The following is a 21,707-nucleotide window of genomic DNA, read 5'->3' as shown; positions in this document are numbered from 1 at the left end:
ATCCCCGCGGAGCGGGGGAGGGACACCACACCCGCCGATGCGGGGGGATCTGGCTTATCCTGCAACCGCGGGAGGAGCTGACTGACCCTAACACCGCCGAAGCGGGAAGGGTACAAAACTGCCCTACAGCCGCACGAAGCGGGAGGGAGTGCCGGCAGAATTTATGTCTCAATCCAGCCCCGTAAAACGGGGGGGAGAGGAATGCAGCAGCTCACTGTAACACAAACTCGTCTCAACTCTTGAAGAATCCAAGTGAAAAAACTTGAACACGAAGTCTTTCTGAAGTAACTGAAGACTAAACTTGAACCTGAAATGCAACCAGAATAAAAACAGTACAGATATCTGGGAGGGGCTATGGATTGATCAGCTATGATTAATGGAAAGAAAATTATCAGGTATGATTATACATAATTTTACCTTCCATATCATCAAGCTGATCAATCCATAGACTGGTGGGATGTACCGAAGCAGTACTCACCCAGGGCGGGACATTGAAATCCCTGACCGCAACACTGAAGCTCCAAACCGGGCCTCCGCCCGTGCAGCCACAGTCAAACGGTAATGCTTGGAGAATGTATGAGCCGAAGCCCAAGTTGCCGCCTTGCATATCTCTTCCAAGGAGACGGATCCGGCCTCTGCCATCGAGGCCGCCTGAGCTCTAGTGGAGTGAGCCCTCAGCTGGATAGGCGGCACCTTCCCCGCGGCCACATAAGCCGCTGCAATGGCTTCCTTGACCCATCTTGCCACTGTAGGCTTAGCAGCCTGCAGACCCTTACGAGGACCTGCAAACAGGACAAACAGATGATCCGATTTCCGGAAATCATTGGTCACTTCCAAGTATCTGATGATGACTCGTCTCACATCCAGATATTCAAGAGCGGAGTACTCCTCTGGGTAGTCCTCCCTACGAAAGGAAGGGAGACAGAGCTGCTGATTCACATGGAAGCGAGAACCAATCTTGGGCAGGAAGGAAGGCACTGTGCGAATAGTCACTCCTGCCTCAGTGAACTGCAGAAAAGGCTCTCGACATGAGAGCGCCTGGAGCTCGGAAACTCTTCTGGCTGAAGTGATAGCCACCAAAAAGACTGCTTTCAACGTCAGGTCTTTCAGAGATGCCCTCGACAAGGGTTTCGCAATGCTCTTAGCACCAGGTTGAGATTCCACGCAGGCACCACTGAGTGCAGAGGAGGGCGCAGGTGATTAACTCCCTTGAGAAAGCGCACCACTTCTGGCTGCGAAGCCAGGGAAGCACCCTTCAGGCGGCCCCTGAAGCAAGCCAGAGCCGCTACCTGGACTTTAAGGGAACTGAGCGACAGGCCTTTCTCCAGACCTTCTTGCAGGAACGCCAACACTGAAGAAATTGGAGCAGTGAAGGGAGAAAGTGAGCCTGCTTCACACCACGCTGCAAACATACGCCAAACCCTGGCGTAAGCAGTAGAAGTAGAGCGCTTCCTCGCTCTTAGCATAGTGGCGATGACCTTGTCTGAGAAGCCCTTCTTCCTCAGACGCTGCCGCTCAATAGCCAGGCCGTAAGACCAAAGGGGGAGGGAGCCTCCATCACCACGGGACCCTGATGTAACAGGCCCTGCTCCACTGACAGCCGCAGAGGATCGTCGACTGAGAACCTGATCAAGTCCGCATACCAGGGACGTCTGGGCCAATCCGGACCCACCCGGATTACCCTGCCGGGATGCTTTGCCACCCGGTCTAGCACCCTGCCCAAAATGGGCCAGGGCGGGAACACATAGAGGAGCTCTTGTGTCGGCCACTGTTGGAGAAGAGCATCTACTCCCAGGGATCGAGGGTCCCGTCCTCTGCTGAAAAAGCGCGGCACTTGGCAATTGGCCGATGACGCCATCAGAACTAGGCTCGGCTGGCCCCAGCGCTTCGAGATGTCCAAGAACGCCTGAGCAGATAGTTGCCAGTCTCCGGGCTCCAAGGGATGGCGACTGAGAAAGACCGCCTTGACATTCATGACTCCGGCAATGTGGGCCGCTGAAAGCTGCTCCAGGTTCGCTTCCGCCCACTGGCAAAGACTCATAGCCTCCTTGGCTAGAGGGGTGCTCTTGGTACCTCCCTGGCGGTTGATATAGGCCACAGCCGTGGCATTGTCCGACCGGACCCGTACAGGCTTCAACACCAGTACCGGGATGAACTCCAATAACACCAACCGAATGGCTCTGAGTTCCAGGAGGTTGATAGACCACTTGCCTCTGCAGGAGACTAGAGCCCCTGCGCTGTCCTTCCCAAGCAGTGGGCTCCCCAGCCCATCAAAGAGGCGTCTGTCGTGACGACAATCCACTCCGGGGTCACCAGAGGCAATCCAGCAGACAACTTGTCTGTCTGCGTCCACCAGCTCAGCGCCTTGCGCACTGCTGGGTCCACGGGAAGGCGCACAGCATAATCCTCCGACATCGGAGTCCAGCGCAGCAGCAGAGATAGCTGTAGTGGTCTCCTATGAGCCCTGGCCCAGGGCACTACTTCCATCGTGGCCGTCATAGAGCCCAACAGCTGCACGTAGTCCCAAGCCCGAATAGGAGAGGCTACTAGAAACTAGTCCACCTGAGCCTGAAGCTTGACAATCCGATTGTCTGGCAGGAACACTCTGCCCACTTGGGTGTTGAATCGAACTCCCAGATACTCCAGGGACTGAGTCGGGCGCAGCTGGCTCTTCTTCCAGTTGATGATCCATCCCCGGTAGCTCAAAAGAGCAACTACCCGGTCCATAGCTTTGCCGCACTCTGCATAAGAGGGGGCTCGGATCAACCAGTCGTCCAGATAAGGATGGACTTGTACTCCTTCCTTCAGCAGGAAGGCCGCTATGACCCCCATTACTTTGGAAAAGGTCCGCGGAGCAGTAGCCAACCCGAAAGGGAGGGCTCTGAACTGGAAGTGTCGTCTCAGGACTGTAAAACGCAAAAAGCGTTGGAGAGGAGGCCAGATGGGAATATGCAGGTACGCTTCCTTGACGTCCAAGGAAGCCAAGAACTCTCCTGCCTTCCCTGCCGCTATAACAGAGCGGAGAGTCTCCATGCGAAAGTGGCTCACTTTCCAGGCCCGAATGACCCCTTAAATGGAGTAACGTCCCTTGCCAATCTGATTTTTTGGCACCGGAACGACCGCACCCAGGCGGATCAGGTTGTCCAAGGTCTGCTGCACTACCACAGCTTGACCGGAGACTTGCAGGAAGAGAGTACAAACCCGTCTCTTAAGGGTTGGCAGAACTCTAGCTTGTAGCCGTCTCTGATGACTTCCAGCACCCACGCATCTGAAGTTATAGTGGCCCACTCGCCCAGAAACGAGGACAGCCGTCCTCCAATCTGCACTGGGGCGTGGACCAAAGCCCCGTCATTGGGTACGAGACCCTGGGGGAGGACCGGAGGGAGCACCTCCGGGACGGCGGTCTCTGCGAAAGGAATGCTGCTTGGGGGAGAAATTCCTCTTGAAGGAAGAGGGGGCAGAGGAACCCGACTTGCCCGGGCGGTACCGACGGGCTTCCTGCAACCGTCCTCTGGAGGTACCGGGACGAGTACTAACCCGAGCCCTGACCTCTGGTAATTTCTTGCCCCTAGACGTGCCGAGATCGGTCACGATTTTGTCCAGCTCGACCCCAAAGAGCAGCTTGCCTTTAAAAGGCAATCTAGCCAGGCGGGATTTAGAGGCGTGGTCAGCAGACCAATGTTTCCGCCAAAGCCACCGCCGCGCAGAGACTGTCTGAGCCATGCCTATAGCTGAGGCTCTCCAGACATCATACAGCAAGTCTGCCAAATAGGCTAAGCCCGATTCCAAGGCCGGCCAATCAGCCCTCAAGGAATGATCTGAGGGGGAAGCCCGCTGCACCATAGTCCGGCACGCCCTGGCCACATAGGAGCCGCAAACTGAGGCCTGCAAACTTAAAGCAGCTGCCTCAAAGGACGACCTTAAGGCCGCCTCCAATCTTCTGTCTTGGGCGTCCTTTATGGCCGTGCCACCTTCCACCGGCAACGCCGCTTTCTTAGTCACCGCAGTGATTAAAGAATCCACGGTAGGCCACAGATAGGCCTCACGTTCACTCACAGGCAAAGGATAGAGGCGGGACATAGCCCTAGCCACTTTAAGGCTCGTTTCCGGGACATCCCATTGAGCCGCAATTAAGGTGTGCATGGCATCATGCACGTGGAAGGTTCTAGGCGGGCGCTTCGTCCCCAGCATAATGGCAGAGCCAACAGGGGCTGAGGGAGAGACGTCCTCCGGAGAGGAAATCTTCAAAGTGTCCATGGCCTGTAACAACAGGTTGGACAAATCCTCTGGGCTAAAAAGCCGCGCTGCAGAGGGGACATCCGCTCCATCCGAGCGGGGATCTATCTCCTCCAAGGAATCCGCAAAGGATCGTTGGGAGACCTCAGACACGCTGCCCTCATCTACATCGGAGGAGACAAAAGTCCTCCAAGGCCTGGAAATCAACCCGAGGGCGTTTACCTCTGGGAACCTCAACCTCTATCAGAAGAGGGAGCAGGGGCAGCGTTTTGCATGAGGAAAGCCTGATGCAGCAGCAAAACAAACTCGGGGGAAAAACCCCCCAGACTGTGCACTTCCGCAGCCTGGGCAACAGCCCTAGACGCACTCTCAACCGGCGCTCGCACTAGCGGGGGAGAGACATGCTGCGCATCCAAAATGGCTTCCGGCGCGAAACTCCGTGAAGGAGCCGCGCGGGAAGAACGGCGCTTAACTTTAGCCGCTTTGTGCCGTCGCCCAAATTAAGGGCGTTCATGGCATTAATGTCTCCAACCTCAAGGGCGGCCCACGAAGAAGCCGTCCGAGCGCGTGGCCGGCCAAGATGGCGGAGGCAAGGAGCGGGGGATGGGCGGTTATGGCGGGAAAAAACCGCCACGCCGGAGGAACGACCGGGACATTCATCGGTCACTAAACTATCACCCATCAAGGGCGAATCAGGTTGTAAAACCCCCGCATCCCCTCTAGAAGCGCTCCAGCGATCCGGGGAGCGACCCTTTGCGCCCTCGCCCTCCGACGCCATTGCCACGAGGAGAAGAATCGGGGAACCCCCTGCCCGCTATAAAAAGGTAAAATTACCTGCTTGCCGCTCCGAGCTGTAACGAACTGGTGTCCCAGTGAGTAGCTGCAATGAACGTTTAAAGAAACGTCGAATTAAACGCCTTTAAAGACGTTTAAAATTTTTTTTTTTTTAAACGGAGCCAGCGGGAGGGGGGAGAAAAGGAGGGACCTGGCACCACCAGGTTTGCACTTGCTCAAAAGAGCCCTCAACCCAGGCCTCAACAAAACCTAAGGATTAGGCTTGGAGGCCTAGCCAGAGCTGCTGCTGTGTGTGACCACCACCTGCTGAGATAGAGAACATACTGGGGAGTTTCCGGCAGCACATGACCACATATAGGGAGGCAAAAGTTTGCTCTCTATCTCCACCTGCTGGTAGATGGACACAACCCACCAGTCTATGGATTGATCAGCTTGATGATATGGAAGAGGAAAATATCCAGAGAAGGGACGGAGAAAGCAAGAAGGGTGGAAGAGCCTCTAGAGGAAGAAATGGGTAAGAAGGGAAAGTGCTTGGATGGAGTGTGGAAAGGAGCAGGTATAAATAGAGAAAGTGTCCCCAGAGTGAGTGAATGGGTGGGAATTTGTGAGCAAGCATCTAGGAGGAAGGGGGGGGGAGGGGAAGAGGATTATTCCCAGAGGGAGATGGGCTGAGTAGGCGATAAAAATGAAGAGAAGGGGTTTACGGTTTATTTAAAATTTATTATAAAATGCCCTTCCTCCAAGCATTACAGGGTGGTTTACAAATGTTAATTAAAGACAATTACAGAAAGAAAGGAACACCAGTTAAAACAGGAAAGACAACATTCATACAGGACAGAAAACAAACAAAAGGAATATGGGAGGTAATATATATAGGAGAGGTGGGTCAGTGAAGAACCAGTGCTCCACCGACAACCACCACAGCACAACCAAATGCTTTTAAGAAAAGAAACATCTTCAAACTGAACAAAATAGGATTGTTCCAAGCAAACTTGTGATGGAAAGGTGTTCTATAAGAATGGAGCAATGCACTAAAAGGCGCTGTGTCGTTGTATTGCATTCTTAGGGAGTGGGATATGCAGACAAATGCTGATCATTTAAGGTGGTGCATATGATACAACAAGAGATGCAAGATAGGGACTGTTGTTATGAAAAGCTTTGAAAGAAAGAATATGGAGTCCTTTTACTAAGGTGCGCTGAAAATGGCTTGCGGTAGTGTAGTCACGGATTTTGGGCTTGCACCGATCCATTTCTCAGTGCACCTGTAATAAAGGCCTTTTTTAAATTGTCGTCGAAAATGGACTTGCGGCAAAATCAAAATTGTTGCACGTCCATTTTGGGTCTGCAACTTTAACACCAGCCATTGACCTAGCAGTAAAGACTCACGCAGTAAAGGCTCACGCGCTTCAAATGCCACTTGGCACACGTCCAATATGTGCAGCCAAAAATAAAATTTATTTTTCAGACACACGTATCGGACACACTCCAAAAATTGAAATTACTGCAAGAGCCACGTGGTAGCCGGGTGGTAACTCCATTTTGGCACGCGTTGAGCCTTACACGACTTAGTAAAAGGACCCCTAAGTATCTTAAACTGAATACAAAAAGCTAAAGGAAACCAAAGATGGTGACAAAATGTGGTGTAGTGCTTGGTGTGGGTAAGGATCCAAAAAGCTATATTTTGTACTGTCTAAACAACACAAAGTAGTTACTGGTAATCCCAAATAGAAGACCCTGCAACAATCTAATAAAAGCATAAAGAAAAAGTGTCCCGAGATAGCTCATTGAAAAGAGGCTGAATAATGCAGAATTGTTGGAGGTAATAAAAAGAGTCTTTGTCAAAGATTAAATTTGTTCTTTAAATGATAGTTCCTGACCTATGATGACACCAAGATATTTAAGAAATGTTACTAGTTTGATCGGCTGATTGTTTATTGATGGGGAGAGAGACAAGGAGCTATGGACTTGCCTGTAATCCAAGTTGACCACAGTTTTGGTATTTTATTTATAGCATTTGTATCCCACATTTTCGACCAATTTGCAGGCTCAATGTGGCTTACATTTGCCGTAATGGTGATTGCCATTTCCGGTTAACAGAATTACAAATGGTATTGCATTAAGGTGCGTACATACATGGTAAAGAATAATACATTTTGGTATTGCATATAGGTTCCTGAGTGGTAGATTGGATTGTAACATATGTTAGGTCATCAATTATAGAAAGATCGTTTTCGACATAAGGATTAAAGTGGTATTGCATAAGGTCTGTACATACATGGTAAAGTAGAATACGTTATGGAATTGCATATAAGTTCCTGAGTAATAGATTGGATTGTAGCATACGTTGAGTCATCAATTATAGAGAAAACATTTTAGACATTAGGATTAAAGTGGTAGTGCTTGTTCATTAATAGCAGTGAGGTTAGTCAATCAAGTGTTAAGAGTTCTGTTCTGTGTAGTTCGTGATCAGTCTTGTTATTTAGAAATTAGGATGGTTGTTTATGGTATGCCTTCTTGAACAGGTCAGTTTGATTAAAGACAAGACCATTTTTTTTTCTAACCAGCAGCAGGTGGATGTCAAACCAAAGTTTAATGTCTCAAGATTAGGACAGTGAGAATCTACTGGAAAAACTATCATGTCATCCGCATAATAGAATGCATGCAGCCCAAGATCTAATAATGCTGACTAATGAAGAACCCAATAATACCAAAAGTTTGGCCTTTTGGGTAAGCACAAGACAGACATTAGTTTTGTTCAGGTTTTTTTTTTTTGTTGTTGTTACACAGAAATCAGTTACTCCAGATGTGATGAAGAGGGCAGCGGTCCGCTATGCAGCACTTAAAAAAACCAAAACAAAACCCAAAACATTGAACAGGATGCACATCAGCAAAGAAGGTAAGGACACCTAAGCATCCTATTGGTTGAAAACAGTATAATCAAGCTAAAGAGGGTTGTTCTGGCTAGGTAACCTATGGAGATGGCTTACCCAGTGTGTTTGCATTATCCATATAAAGGGAGAATTGGGCAAACCTGGATTACAGGATCCAAGGCAGAATGATTTCATTATAGGGGACAGCCTGAGGGAAGGAAAGTAAGCTCCAGAAAGAAGGTGGAATCATCAAAAGAGCAATTTGCTATTGAAATAAAATCTCCTTGCTTTAAGCTCCCCTCCCCTGCTTGTTTCTCCACCCCTAAAAGCTGTTCTCTGCTCTCAGGCAAGTTTTGCTATTGAAAAATGCAAGCAGAGTGTTTCTCCCAGAAGTTGCCCTCATGGAAAACTTTTGCATGGTAAAAGGTAGGTGGCTCCTTTCTGTGCATTGATCAGAAATGGCTTAGAATGTTCATTTTAATACTAATTAGCTCGTTGTAATACATTTGCATAGGATTATCGCTTGCTACCGCGATTGGTAAGATGGACGCAGAACCCCTTTGTGCATTTCTTGCTAAATATCATGCATGCTAAAATGAACAGAACCTGTAAAAAATCAGACATTCCTAGCACGGTAATCTTTGAACATCAGCCACTGAATTACTAACTACAAGGGCTGTCCTAATCCTTCTCTTCTGGGCACACCCCCCTAGAAACACATCCTTAGTGTAAGAAGATACTGCATCACTGGAGAGCAGACCCTGGATATAAGATAACATCCTGCCACATCATCACAGTGATGCCCTGCTGCCAGGTGACCTCTCTCCTTCATGACAGCATAGAGACGGCCAAACTGGACAGAATACTTCTCTACTAAAATAAATTTACAGAGCAAAAATCAGAACCCTGCATATATTGTGTCAAGGTATGGTACAACATAATTAATTAGCAAAGCTATAACTGCAAAAAAATTGTGTAGAAATAAATTGCTTACATGTTTGACAGGTTCATAAATTTCAAGATCTAATTATTTGATTCTGTTGCACAAAAAAAAAAAAAAAAAGCAGTACGTCAAGTTTCTCTAAAGGGCACACAAAGCAAATAATGATGCATGCATTTGGAATCGTTTACTTTTTTCTGTTTGCTATTCAGACTTCTCTTCAGTCTGAACCTGTGAAGTGAAAAGTTGCACTTGGATGTTTTGCTGTAAGGCCAGGTTTCATGTAATAAACGTAGACTTAAGAAGACTACATTGTTTTAATACCTGTACAACCCACTAAAGTTTAATCTCCACTTTACATTTTTGTTTCAGATAAACTTATGTAGTACACTCAGCTTATTTAAAAAAAAAAAATAAATAAATCATGAATGAGCTTAAGAGGCGTATTTTCAAAGCACTTTGTAAGTCTAAGTTACATAGTAACCAATGGAACTATGTATGTCTAAGTGCTTTGAAAATGAGCCCCAAATTGTTTTAAGTATGAATCACTCTGTGCTACAACCTAGACAAAAAAAAAATGGCAGCTTCTAGTTGGCTGTACCAAAATTAAAATACGTTTACTTTTCAAGTTCAAAAAGAGTAAGTTGTTTCAGCCTAACAATCTAGGTTTTAAACAAAATTTAGTATCCCCATTACATTATTTAAATGGAAATGCAAATATTGACAGGGTGACTGATGCCTTGCACATAGTCACATGGGTACTTATTCATTGGAAACAGCTGACTCAGCTAGTTCAGTGAGCTGATTAAGCCTCTTCCAGTGGATAAACACTATGCGTGGCTGCAATAGATGCCAGAAAGAATTTATTCAGCCTCTCGCTGTGGAAAAACTTGCAATATAGCTAATCTGGAACCATGGTCATTGACCTCTGGGGATCAGAATACTTATTTGGACATGGATGGGATGGGGATAAGAGGAAGGCAGGAATGTCTGATTGCAGGAGTGATGAAGTTAGGTTTCCACTCAATCCCAACAGTGTTTAAAAAAAGAGAGTGATAGAAGAAACTGTATAAGTGACATAATTATAACAGAATAAACTAAAGTTGACAAAATAATGCTATATTGCAGATGAAAACAAGGATGGCAAACCTTTCTATCCCTAGATTCTCAGAACAGTCCATAGCAGTGGTTCCCAAACCTGGTCCTGGAGGCACCCCAGCCAGTGGGTTTTTAGGACATCCACAATGAATATTCATGAGAGAGATTTGAATGCACTGTCTTCTCTGCATGCAAATCTCTCTCATGAATATTCATTGTGGTTATCCTGAAAACTTGACTGGCTGGGGTGCCTCCAGGAGTAGGTTCGGGAACTACCGGTCCACAGGATCTTCTTACAGTGTATCCAAGACCTGCTTCCGTCTCTTTCCTACCCTTATTATGTATTCACTTATTTAGATTTTAAATCACCTTTTCAACAAGTGCACAAACTAAGATTACAGCAAACACGGAGAACATGAACTACAGTAGATACACAAATAACACAAAATCATAATATTAACAGACAAAACAACTAGAGTAAAATGAAGTCTGAAAACAAGTTTCTACACTGCAAATTTAACTACAAAATGAACAAAAAAAAAAAATCAAGCCGTTAACCACAGTGACACCACCTCTTTTTCTATTGGGAAGTCTAAAATGTAACAACCTGAACTGTCTCCTTCATGTCAAACAATACCCCATCACTGAGATGCAGTATGGCTTACAGCTGCCTCATCCCTTAGTACAACACTTAACCACAGTATATATTTGTGCTTGGGTGGGAAGCCCATATTTAATATAGCTTACAATAACATATTATTTAGTGTAACTTACCTAGATCCTTAGAAACAGGAGACACAGTAGTCATTTCTCCAACTTTTGCAACACCATCATAATAGGCTCTACCCGCTTGTACCATAGCTTAAAAAACAAAAAACAAGGCATATAAATTGCAATTAATAAGTCTTGACTGCAACTTTGCTTTGAAATACAAGGTTTACAGTTAACTTTTGGGGGGACTGGCAGTGCAGAGCAGAATTAATCGGAAACTAAAATCCAATTTCAGACCGCTTTCTACTTACTAACTTTCAGCAAACTTGATCTCCTTGTGCTCGGAACTTAAGCAAATTGTTGTTTTGAAGCTTTGTGAAGCATTGTATGTGTTGCCTTTGTGACAGATACCACTCAGTTTTAACAAATCTTGCACTGGAATGTCAGAAGATATTTCATAAAGTAACCCATATTTACTTTTTTTTTTTTAATTTAACAGTATTTGAAATCCTGTACTGCCAATTGCAAAAAGTCAGTGCAGCTAGGCAGTTTACAGCAGCTAATTAGAGAGAAGAATGAGAAGAAAAAAAAAAAAAAAAAAAAGCAAAGAGATGACAGGAAAGTAGCCAAGTTGAGGATGGAGAGTATGGGCAACAGCCAAAGGATTCCTTGAAAAGCCATGTGTTGACCAGTTTTTTTTTTGTTTTTTTAACTGTAGGAGACAGGGGCATAGCCAGACCTCGGTGGGAAGGGGGCAGAGCCCGAGGTGGGGGGGCATCATTTAGCCATCTCTCCCCGCCGCCAACCTCCCTCCTGCCACTTTGGACCCCCTGCTGCCGCAACCACAAACCCCCCCCGCCGCCGCATCAGGCACCTTGTTTGCTGGCGGGGGTCCCCAATCCCCACCAGTCGAAGAGTCTTCTTCAGCGCCTTCGTTGTGTGATCATCTGTTTCTGGCACCTTATGTCCTGCACGGGGCTACATGCATGGTGCAGGACATAAGGCGTCAGAAACAGATGATCACACAATGAAGGCGCCGGAGTCGACCGGTGCTGAAGACGACTCTTTGGCTGGCGGGGATTGGGGACCCCCGTTAGCAAACAAGGTACCTGATGATGCAGGGGGGAGGTCAAATGTAGAGGGGGCCAGGGCGTAATCTGTGGGGGCCCATGCCCCCACGTAGCTATGCCCCTGGTAGGAGAGATGATTCACATCTGAGGGCAAAGGGAAGGGAGATCCATAGTTTAGGGCTGGCATAGTTAAAGGGAGAGTCACAGTGACATCAAGCCTTAAACAAGATGGTGGAGGGAGGGAGAGTGAGGATTGTCGAGAGGAAAGGAGGGCATGAGAGGGAAGATAAGGGATCACAAGCTTATTGAGACAGTCCAGGACATGAGGAGCCTGTCCTTTAAAAGCCAAGGTGAGGGAGGTCACGTGATGTCGTGCTAGAGAGGCAGACGTCGGTGGGTGAGGCTCCCGGTCCCGACCGCCAATTCTACCTAAAATAAAGACAAAAAACGGATGCCCCGCACATGAAAAGCGGAGAGAACGTTAAAAGACCATCTGGTGTGCCTGGAAGGAGATCGGATCAGCGCCGATGACCGCACGTGCGACTCGTAGAGACAAAGAAAAGCTAGCTAAGAGCGGATCCAAGATGGCGGCGAGTAGTGGCGAAGGCCCGACTTCGGTCAGCTCCGCGTGGGTGGCCGAGATCGTGGCAGAGGTCACCCAGGCCATAGATGTAACATTAGACAAGAAATTACAAACCTTATCCGCCAAGCTTGACAATGTGGACGGCAATGTGGAGGCGCTCAGGGGAGAGTTTACGACGTGCACACAACGTGTCTCTGACTTGGAGGATAAAATGAAACAGCTGGAAACGTTGACGGAGAAGCTGCAAAGTAAAGTGCGAGATTTAGAAGATAAGGCAGACGACATGGAAAATCGATCCCGAAGGGGAAATCTGAGATTTGTGGGTCTACCCGAATCGCTCCCAGAAGCGGATCTGGGTAAGTTTTTGGAGGAATGGCTGACAACTACTTTAAGGCTATCGCAGAATGGGGGGCCTCTTCGAATTGAAAGAGCACACAGACTGGGGCCTCGTAGAGCACCAGAGGACAGACCCAGAGTGGTCATCTGTAAAATCCTAAATTATGCTCACAAGGTGGACATCTTGAGGGCGATTAGAGCAAAGGGGCCTCTGAAATATGAAAATAAAACGGTGCTGTGTTTTCAAGATTTTTCAACAAGAGTGTCAAGTATGCGGAAAGCATATGCGCCGGTATGTACAGAGTTACACAAGCGCCATATTCAATTTGCATTAATGTACTAGTCTGGAAGACAATAACTGGTGTGCATGAAAATTTGGAATAAGACCACAGAATATGGAAGCATAAATGCTCTTGTAGAGCGGAGTTTGAGTGGAGTTTGAAGGATTACAAAAAGCGACAAAACAGATTTTGTGTCTACTCATTGGAAACTTACAAAGACATGTACAAAGATAGAAGTGTTATGAAAATGGTGGTAAGAGGCTCAACGTGGAGAAAGAAGCCACAAAATTCACTAGAAGGGACGCGACTGGGGGTGCTTTCGGAGCGCCTGGCCTTCTGGGGTTCCATGGAAGTCTGTGGGGCTCTGGGGGGCTAGGTGCGTTGGAGATATTCCCCTGTGTTAAAAGACAGAGATGTGATATACTTGTAATATTTGGAAAGGATAAGGAATAGGAAGGTTTTACGTGGTAAACACGTATCTTTTGAAATGGCATGGTTATGAAAGTATGGATATATGAATAGACACCTGGATAAAAAGTACTCATAGATGAATCATGCTTTGCTTTGTTGGGCAGACGGGGATTAGATAAATGAGGTGGGAGGGGGGTCGGGGCTGGGAGATCACTCACACGGGCCTTGTCCATTATAGCTAATGGATAGATGTGGGAGGGAAGGGAAGGAAACAAGGGGAATTCCAGGGAAGGGAGCAAGAGGGAGGGTACAAAATGAGTATGTTTCACCAGATAGTGGTAGGGTTGGAGGGGGGAGGGGGGGAGGGGGGGAGAGGGGAGAAGAAAGTCAGAGGGTTTTCCGTGCCAATATGCTGTGTGTGATAATGTTTTGTGCTTTTTGTTGTGGTGGGGGGAAGAGAGAAGAGAAATCATGGAGAAAGAAGGGGTCGGGGGCTGATGGCTGGGACAGCTCTAGACCAACCATAATACTATGGAAAGGAAACAAACGTGCAAGGGATGAGATAACATGAGGCTGTTAAAGTTTATTTCCTGGAATATTAGTGGAGTGTCCTCACCAATTAAAAGGAAAAAAATAATGAGGGATTTGAATAGGCATGGGGCTGATATTGCATTTTTGCAAGAAACGCACCTAACGTCGGCGGAACATCTTAAATTTGGAGGTTGGTGGGTGGGACAAATAGCGGAGGTGCCAGCAATAGGTAAGAAGGCGGGCTTACTGATACTGATACGGAAGGGTATAGATGTAGTAATACAACAGACGTGGAAAGATCCACAAGGCAGATATTTGATATTGCAGGTATCACTTAATAAGAGGCCTGTGCTGCTTTGTAATATATACGGGCCAAATACATACAATCAAAAATGGGTGCGAGGACTAATTGGTAAGATCACTAGTCTAGGGGAGGTGCCACTGATAATGGGCGGAGATTTCAACATGGTACACGATCTCACTCAGGATAAATCCAGGAGACCCCTGAAGGCTAGTAATTGTCTAGATAAAGGTATTGCATTGTTCTGCACTAGATTAGAATTAATAGATGTATGGAGGATCTTGCACCCAACTGACCGGGACTACACGCACTTATCTAGAGCACATGGCACACAGTCTAGAATAGACTATTGGTTAATATCTAGAGAGATGTTTTCACGAGTAGGGGAGGCAGGCATTGGGCCGTATAGCATATCGGATCATGCATTTATATGGTATACATTAGAATTTGGTGAGACTAAAGATAAGCAATACATGTGGCGTTTCCCATTACAACTGTATCGGGATCCCCATTATAGAGAACATATTTTCAAAAAATGGGAAGAATATCAATTTTATAATGAAGAACATAAGCAACAACCGATACTATATTGGGAAGCGGCTAAAGCGGTATTGAGAGGGGAGACAATAGCATACTGTTCTTTCCAAAAGAAGATGCGAGATAAGGAAATTATAAGATTAGAGAAGCAGGTGAGAGCTACTAGAATTCAATATGGGAGATATCCCACCCCAGTGAATCGTGCTCTATTACTGACACTACAGACTAGCTTGAATGAGCTTCTCCATGAAAGGACAATGAAATCTGTCAAATATTATCAATATCAATTGTTCTTACATGGTAATAAAGCAGGCAAGCTTATGTCAAGGTTGATAAGGCAGGCAGGAGGATCAAGGATTATTACTCACATAGAAAAAACAACCGGGGAATTGGTGAGAACCGATAAAGAAATAGCTGAAGTATTCAGTAGATATTATCAACACCTGTATGGTAGGACCCAAGAGGAACCCATGGATGGAAATATGTATTTGGATAATTTAACTTTGCCGGAGCTGGGAGAGAGGGAAGTAGGTAAATTGAATGAAGATATTACTATAGAAGAAGTAGAACTGGTTGTTAAACAAAGTGCATTATACAAGGCACCAGGGCCAGACGGTTTTAGAGCAGAATTTTATAAGTTGCTTTCGCCCCGGATTATGCAGACATTGCAAGCATATTTTAAGCAATTTGTGATAGATGGTAAGGCACCACAATCACTTCAAGTGGCCCAGATAGTATTGTTACTGAAAGCAGGGAGAGATCCAAAAAAACCATCATCATATAGACCAATATCGCTGTTAAATGTCGAATTGAAATTATATGCGAAGATTCTGGCCAATAGACTGGCCAGAGTGCTGCCTAAACTAGTTCTAGAACAGCAAGTGGGATTTGTGGCGGGTCGCACGGTAGCGCATAATATGAGGCAAATAATGCTGTCCATGGAACATGTAGAAGCAACAAAACAGCCATCTTTGTTGGTCAGCTTTGACGCTGAAAAAGCGTTTGACCGTGTACATTGGAACTTTATGTTTACAATACTTGAGAGATATGGCTTTTCAGGATTATTCTTAGATGCCCTGAGAGTGCTATACCGATCTCCTAGAGCTAGGGTTCAGGTGAATGGACTGCTATCACCTGAATTTAACATATACCGGGGGACTAGACAGGGCTGTCCCCTCTCGCCAATGCTTTTTATATTAACAATGGACCCCCTGATTAGAGAAATTATGAATAATGTAGAAATCAAAGGGGTGGAGATAGGGAATCAGATGTTTAAGGTCTCTGCATATGCAGATGATTTGTTAGTACATCTGGTGGACCCCCGGGTGTCCTTTCCGGCGCTGATGGAGTGTTTCAAGGAATATGGCGAATATTCGGGGTTCGCATTGAACCTAGATAAATCTATAGCCATGCCCACGGAACATGCCATGAAAGCGAGCTGGGTAGGATCTTTTCCAGTAAAGTGGGAATACAAATCGTTTAGATATCTGGGAATTCAACTATCGAGGTGCACTTGGAATTTATATAGAATAAACATAGATATCCTATTGGAGCATTGCGGAAGGGTTTTGACATCTTGGCAGCAGTTCCCTATTTCACTACATGGCAGAGTTCAATTGTTCAATATGGTGCTGTTTCCGAAATGGCTATACATTATACAATTGTTACCCTTTAAAATACTGAAGAAAGATTTAAAGAGATTTCAGAGGTTGATCTCGCGGTTTTGCTGGGCGGGGAAAAAACCACGTATGCAATTTAAATATTTGGTAGGAGCGTGGAAATATGGTGGAATAGGAATTCCAGATCTATCCCTATATAACTACGCGTGCCTACTTCGACACCTAGGGGATTGGATCTTGGGAGAGGAAAAGTACACGCCCAGGGAATTTGAGGCGGCATATTATTATCCATGGCACTTCAACTCATTATTGCACTGCCCACAAATATCCTTGCCAAATAGACTCCGACAGAGTAGACTACTTAGAGCAATGAGAGAGACATGGAAATTCTTGACAATGCTGTTGGGAGGACGAGCAGATGTATCAGATCAACTCCCGATACGGGGAAATGTACATTTCATACCGGGAAAGGACAATAGTAGCTTTGCTAGATGGGCAGCAAGAGGCCTCACTTTGGTACAACATGTGATAGACGAGGAAGGGAAATTATATAAATGGGGGGCTCTATTGGAAACGGGAAAAGTAGAGCATAAAGATTTGATGGCATATTTGCAATTAAGGCACTACATAAGGACTCTGGAGGGAGGGGCCTTGATCCCGTCTTTGGGACTAAAATTACGGGGGTTCTTTGACATATTTCAAGACGGGGAACTTTCAATATCAGGGTTGCATAGGGCAATACAAAGGGAGACTGGAGAAAGGACATTTGGGGACCTTGTCGCCAGATGGACTCCAGAAGTGGCAGGGAGACTGGAACCCTTGAAACTAATAAAGAGAATTCCAGAGATTTCGACTAATGCAACCCTGAGGGAATGTCAATTTCGTATTGTACATAGGGCCTACTTCACGCAGGAGAGATTGTTTAAAATAGGAGCAATAGATTCACCTATATGCCAAAAATGTAAAAGAGAGGCTAATTCTTTGCTTCACTCCCTATGGGAATGCTCTCAAACAAAACTTTTTTGGAAAAAGATATTTGAATACTTAGCACAGTTGACTGGGTGTGTGGTTAGACTTTCACCAAGGGCCATATTGCTAGATTGCTATGAAGATTATCATCTAAGGAAAAAAGCGCACACGTTATTAATGAGAAAAGCAGGAGTTTTAGGGAAGAAAGTGATCTTAGGAGTGTGGGTGGGAGATGAGGCCCCATCTTATTGGGTATGGAGAAATAAATTTCATGCCTTAATGGCTTTTGAACACAGATATGCCAAACACATACCCAAGAGGTTGAAGCAATTTCATGAAGTATGGGGAGCATACGTGGACTCTCTGCCACATAGAGCAAGAAGTTTGCTGTTAAATGTGGGTTGAGAAATGTAGGATTAAAAAGAGGACACTCCAGGAAGGCAAAACTCCCCCCCACCCCGCCTTTTTTTTTTTTTTTTTTTTTTTTTAGGTGGTTTGTGATGTGTTGTAGACAGTAGGGATTTGAGGTTTAATGTTGAATAAAATTGATGCGAAGAGATGGCGATTGGGCGGAAATGGGAGGGAGGGAAGGGAATAAGGGGAAAGGCAAAGGATGGGAAATGGAAAACATACTGGACATATTCTAAGATAGAGACATTGATGGGAGTTTTACGTATATATTCATTTTGTTTCCAGCGTAACCTTGAGCCCACCATGGGCTAAATGTTGCCCAGAGGATGGGCGACTGAGGAGGTGGAGTGGGAGCTGGAAACTTGAAGATAACTGTGAGCTGAATATACATGCTCCTATATAGTTATGCTTGTTAAATTGTTTTAGTTGATTGAAATGTTTAAAACACACATTGTTTCTAGGGGAAGGAGGGAGGGTGGGGGGAGGGAGGAGAAGAGGACCGGGAATATTTGACGCATCTGCAGAATAAGATGTTGTGGGGAGGGGCTAAAATATTAATTTGGATGACAATCAATATGGATATATACTAATGACGTTTGTGATACAATGCTTTTGTATGCGATACAGTGAAATTGTATACTTGTTTTGAAATATGTCATCAATAAAAATTGTTAAACCATAAAAGCCAAGGTGAGACATTTGAATTTAATACAAGCAGAAACAGGTAGCCAGAGGAAGTTACAAAGTCATGGGATAGGAGGTGAATTCCTGTTGTGGACTGGTTAACTTGTTGATTTTAATACTTTATATACAGTTAGCACCAAAGTATTAAAGTGATTTACACGATAGGAAACAGGATTAAATGGAATTGTTTTCCAACAGAAAGCTGAATAGTGGAAGAAGAAGAAATTATGTCTTAATGGATAATTTTCTTTAGTCAGCGACAAGTTCTGCACAAATTGGTGTCATCCCTTCCTACCAGCAGGTGCAGATAGAGAAAACTGAATTCTACCAGTGACATCACCAGCATAAGCAAAGGTGCTCCCTGGAACAATCCAGTATGCATTTGCCCAAGCAGCAGGTGGTCTCTTTGTAATGCACCATGCCCCATCAACCACTCCAGCTGCAAGGATACATCAAGCAAGCAAAACACCACAGAGTGGGACTCACTACCCTGCATATACCAGGATATAGCTATATCATGGGAACCCCATATGGCTGCATTTTTAAGTACTGAAATGGAAGTGCAAAGCACACCCAGAACACAGGGCAGAAGTTTTCCAAGGACAGGATTGTAAAATGGTGTTGCTGACTAAAGAAACGAAAATTATTCAGTAAGTCAATGCATCCTTTCTTCACGTCAGCTCTACCATTCTGCACAAATGGGACATACCAAAACAGTCTATTGGACGGAGGAAGACAAGGCCCCCCAAATGATGGTTCTGCCAAAGTCTGAACAGAATCTGCCCAACATGTCTAACCCGTAGTGCTTAACAATGGAAAGGAGAGATGACCCAAGCTGCTACCCAGTAAATGTCCTCAGGGGATACTGCCTGAGCCCTATTAGAGTGGGCCATCAGCCCTCAAGGTACCCAATTCTTGCCGAAGTAGGGGGAATTCAATAGCTGCCTTGATCCACCTTGCAGTGGAGGTGACCTGACCCTTCCAAGGGCTATAAAAAGCACAAAGAAGTGGACAGAGACAAAATTCAATCATCTCCCTAAGGTACCAGAGCAGTGTCCTCTGAACATCTAGCTTGTGAAGCATTCAAGCTCCAGGAGCTGAACCTTCCACAAAAAAGGAGGCAAGCAGAACTCTTGATTAACATGGAATGGAGACACCACTTTTGGCAGAAAGGAGGAGACCCTACACAGGGACCCCAAGTCCTCCAAAAGGACAGATACGGGGCCTGGCAAAATAGTGCCTGCAGCTCGAAGATTCTACGAGCAGGAGTGATGGCTACCAGAAACACAGCCCTGATAGTAAGGTCATTGGTGGAAGCTGAGCACAGATGCTCAAATGGACCCTCGGACAGTACCCAGAGTACCAGACTGACTGAGGACACACAGAGGGAAGGAAGGGCGTAGTGGAGGGCACAGATGAGCCACCTCCTTCAGGGATTGAGCCACCTCTCTATGCAAAGCCAGAGAGATATCCTTTGCCTTCTCATGAAAACTGGTTAGGAGCCACCACCTGGACCCTCAAGGAGCTGAGAGCCAGCCCCTGATCCAGGCCTACTGCAGAAACCCCCAAATATTGGGAATCAGAGCCCTCCAGGGAGACAGGAACCGCTCCCGACACCAGAATTCAAGAACTTGCCAGACCCTGATGCAAGCCAGGAACTTGGAGGCCTTCCTGGAGTGGAGAAGCACTGTGGGAGGAGAACCTACGCATCTCCAAATGCTGCCTCTCGATGGCCAAACCGTAAGCCAGAAGCAATTCAGATCTTCGACGTCTACTGGCTCTTGCTGGAGCAGACCCCAGCCCCTGGGCAGTGGAAAAGGATCCTTCACCAGGAGCAACTGGGGAACTGTGTACCATGGCCTGCAAGGCCAGTCTGGTGCCATCAGCAGGACCAGATAAGGATGACATACAATTCTGCACGAGAAGGTATCAGAGGCCACAGAGGGAAAACGTCAAGGGGTTCCTCCCACAGCTACGGTTGAACCAAAGAGTCTATCCCCTGGGAGGCTTGCTCCCTCCACTGACTGAAGAGTTGATTCTGGATGCCATCAAGTTGAACCAAAGAGGGCCTCAGTGATCCAGAATAAGCTGAAAAGGCCGGTCGGGAGTGATTGAGAACTTCTGCCTGTATCTTTTACTTGCCTGCAAAGGGTCTGCAGATGGGTCTGAGACCTGCATCCATGGTGACCAGAACCCACCACGGGGGGATTCAGAGGAACACCTCTCAGTAGGTGAGCCGGAATGTCCCACCAGGCTAGACTAAGCCTTGCTTTGGGCGGCAGAGGACAATGGAAGTCCTGTAAGACCGATATCCATCGAACCACAGGACCACTGCAGACGGTACATATGAGCCCTTGCCCAAGGCACCACCCTCCAGCATAGCTTCAACAGATCCCAAGAGCAACAAGTAATCCCAAACCGTGGGCTCTGGGAGATTGCACAACTGCACCTGCAATTTCTCTGCTTGCTCCTCCAGAAAAAAAACCATTCCTCTGGCTGTGTCGAAGCCGAACCCAAGATACTCTAGGGATTGAGAAAAGGTCAGATGGTTCTTGGGCCAATTCACTACCCAGCCCAGGGATTCCAGGAGGGAAGTGACCTGCGAGGTAACCAAACTGGCTTCCGATGCAGAGTAGCCTGAATCAGCCAGATGTTCAAGTGGGGATGAACCTGAATATCCCGATGCCGGAGGGGCACAACCACAACCCCCCCCCCCCATCACCTTGGAAGTGTAGGACGCTGTAGCCAGATCAAAGAACAAGGCCAAAAACTGAAAGTGCCGACCCAACACACAGAAATGCAAATCTCTCTTGTGATGATCTGCAGTGGGGAAGTGGAGGTAAGCCTCTGTGAGGTCCAGGGTAGTCAAGAACCCCATGGGCTGCACAGAGGTGATGACCCAGCAAAGCATTTCCACCTAGAAGCGCTGGACTCACAGACAAGCATCCACCCCACTTGAGGTCCGGGATGGGGTGAAAGGAACCACTCTTTTTTGAGACCATGAAATAGATGACAGTACCTGTTCAGGCCATGCTCTGCCCTCACAACAGGTTCCACTGCTCCTATATCACAGCGATACTAAAAAGTAAGAGCGTCAGACTAGCACTTTAAAGCCAAGCTGCAGGGAGAGGTCATGAAGTAGTCTGGAAACAGACAGGTGCACTCCATGGAGTACCCCTCTAGATCACCTCCAGAATCCACTGATCTGATGCAGACCCACTCATTCCAGAAGAGACACAGCCTGCCTCCCACCGGAAACAATGAGGGGCCCAATGTACCCTCATTGGGCAGGCTGAGTGGCTACAGTCCCACCTGAGGGTCCAG

The 21,707-nt window shown here is 46.5% G+C and overlaps 1 protein-coding gene across 1 annotated transcript in view; it reads right to left on the bottom strand.

Annotated features, from left to right (window-relative positions):
* BAIAP2L1 (BAR/IMD domain containing adaptor protein 2 like 1) overlaps window positions 1-21,707 on the bottom strand; it is a 235,666-nt gene that overhangs the window by 85,912 nt on the left and 128,047 nt on the right. The window contains 1 exon segment of the mRNA XM_030212059.1: window positions 10,714-10,800. Within this exon segment, the coding sequence (XP_030067919.1) occupies window positions 10,714-10,800 (87 nt within the window).

Source organism: Microcaecilia unicolor, chromosome 8 (genome assembly GCF_901765095.1).
Source record: "Microcaecilia unicolor chromosome 8, aMicUni1.1, whole genome shotgun sequence".
Taxonomy (NCBI): domain Eukaryota; kingdom Metazoa; phylum Chordata; class Amphibia; order Gymnophiona; family Siphonopidae; genus Microcaecilia; species Microcaecilia unicolor.
The sequence above is the reverse complement of the archived record's forward strand: the minus strand, read 5'-3'. Positions and strand labels throughout refer to the sequence as shown.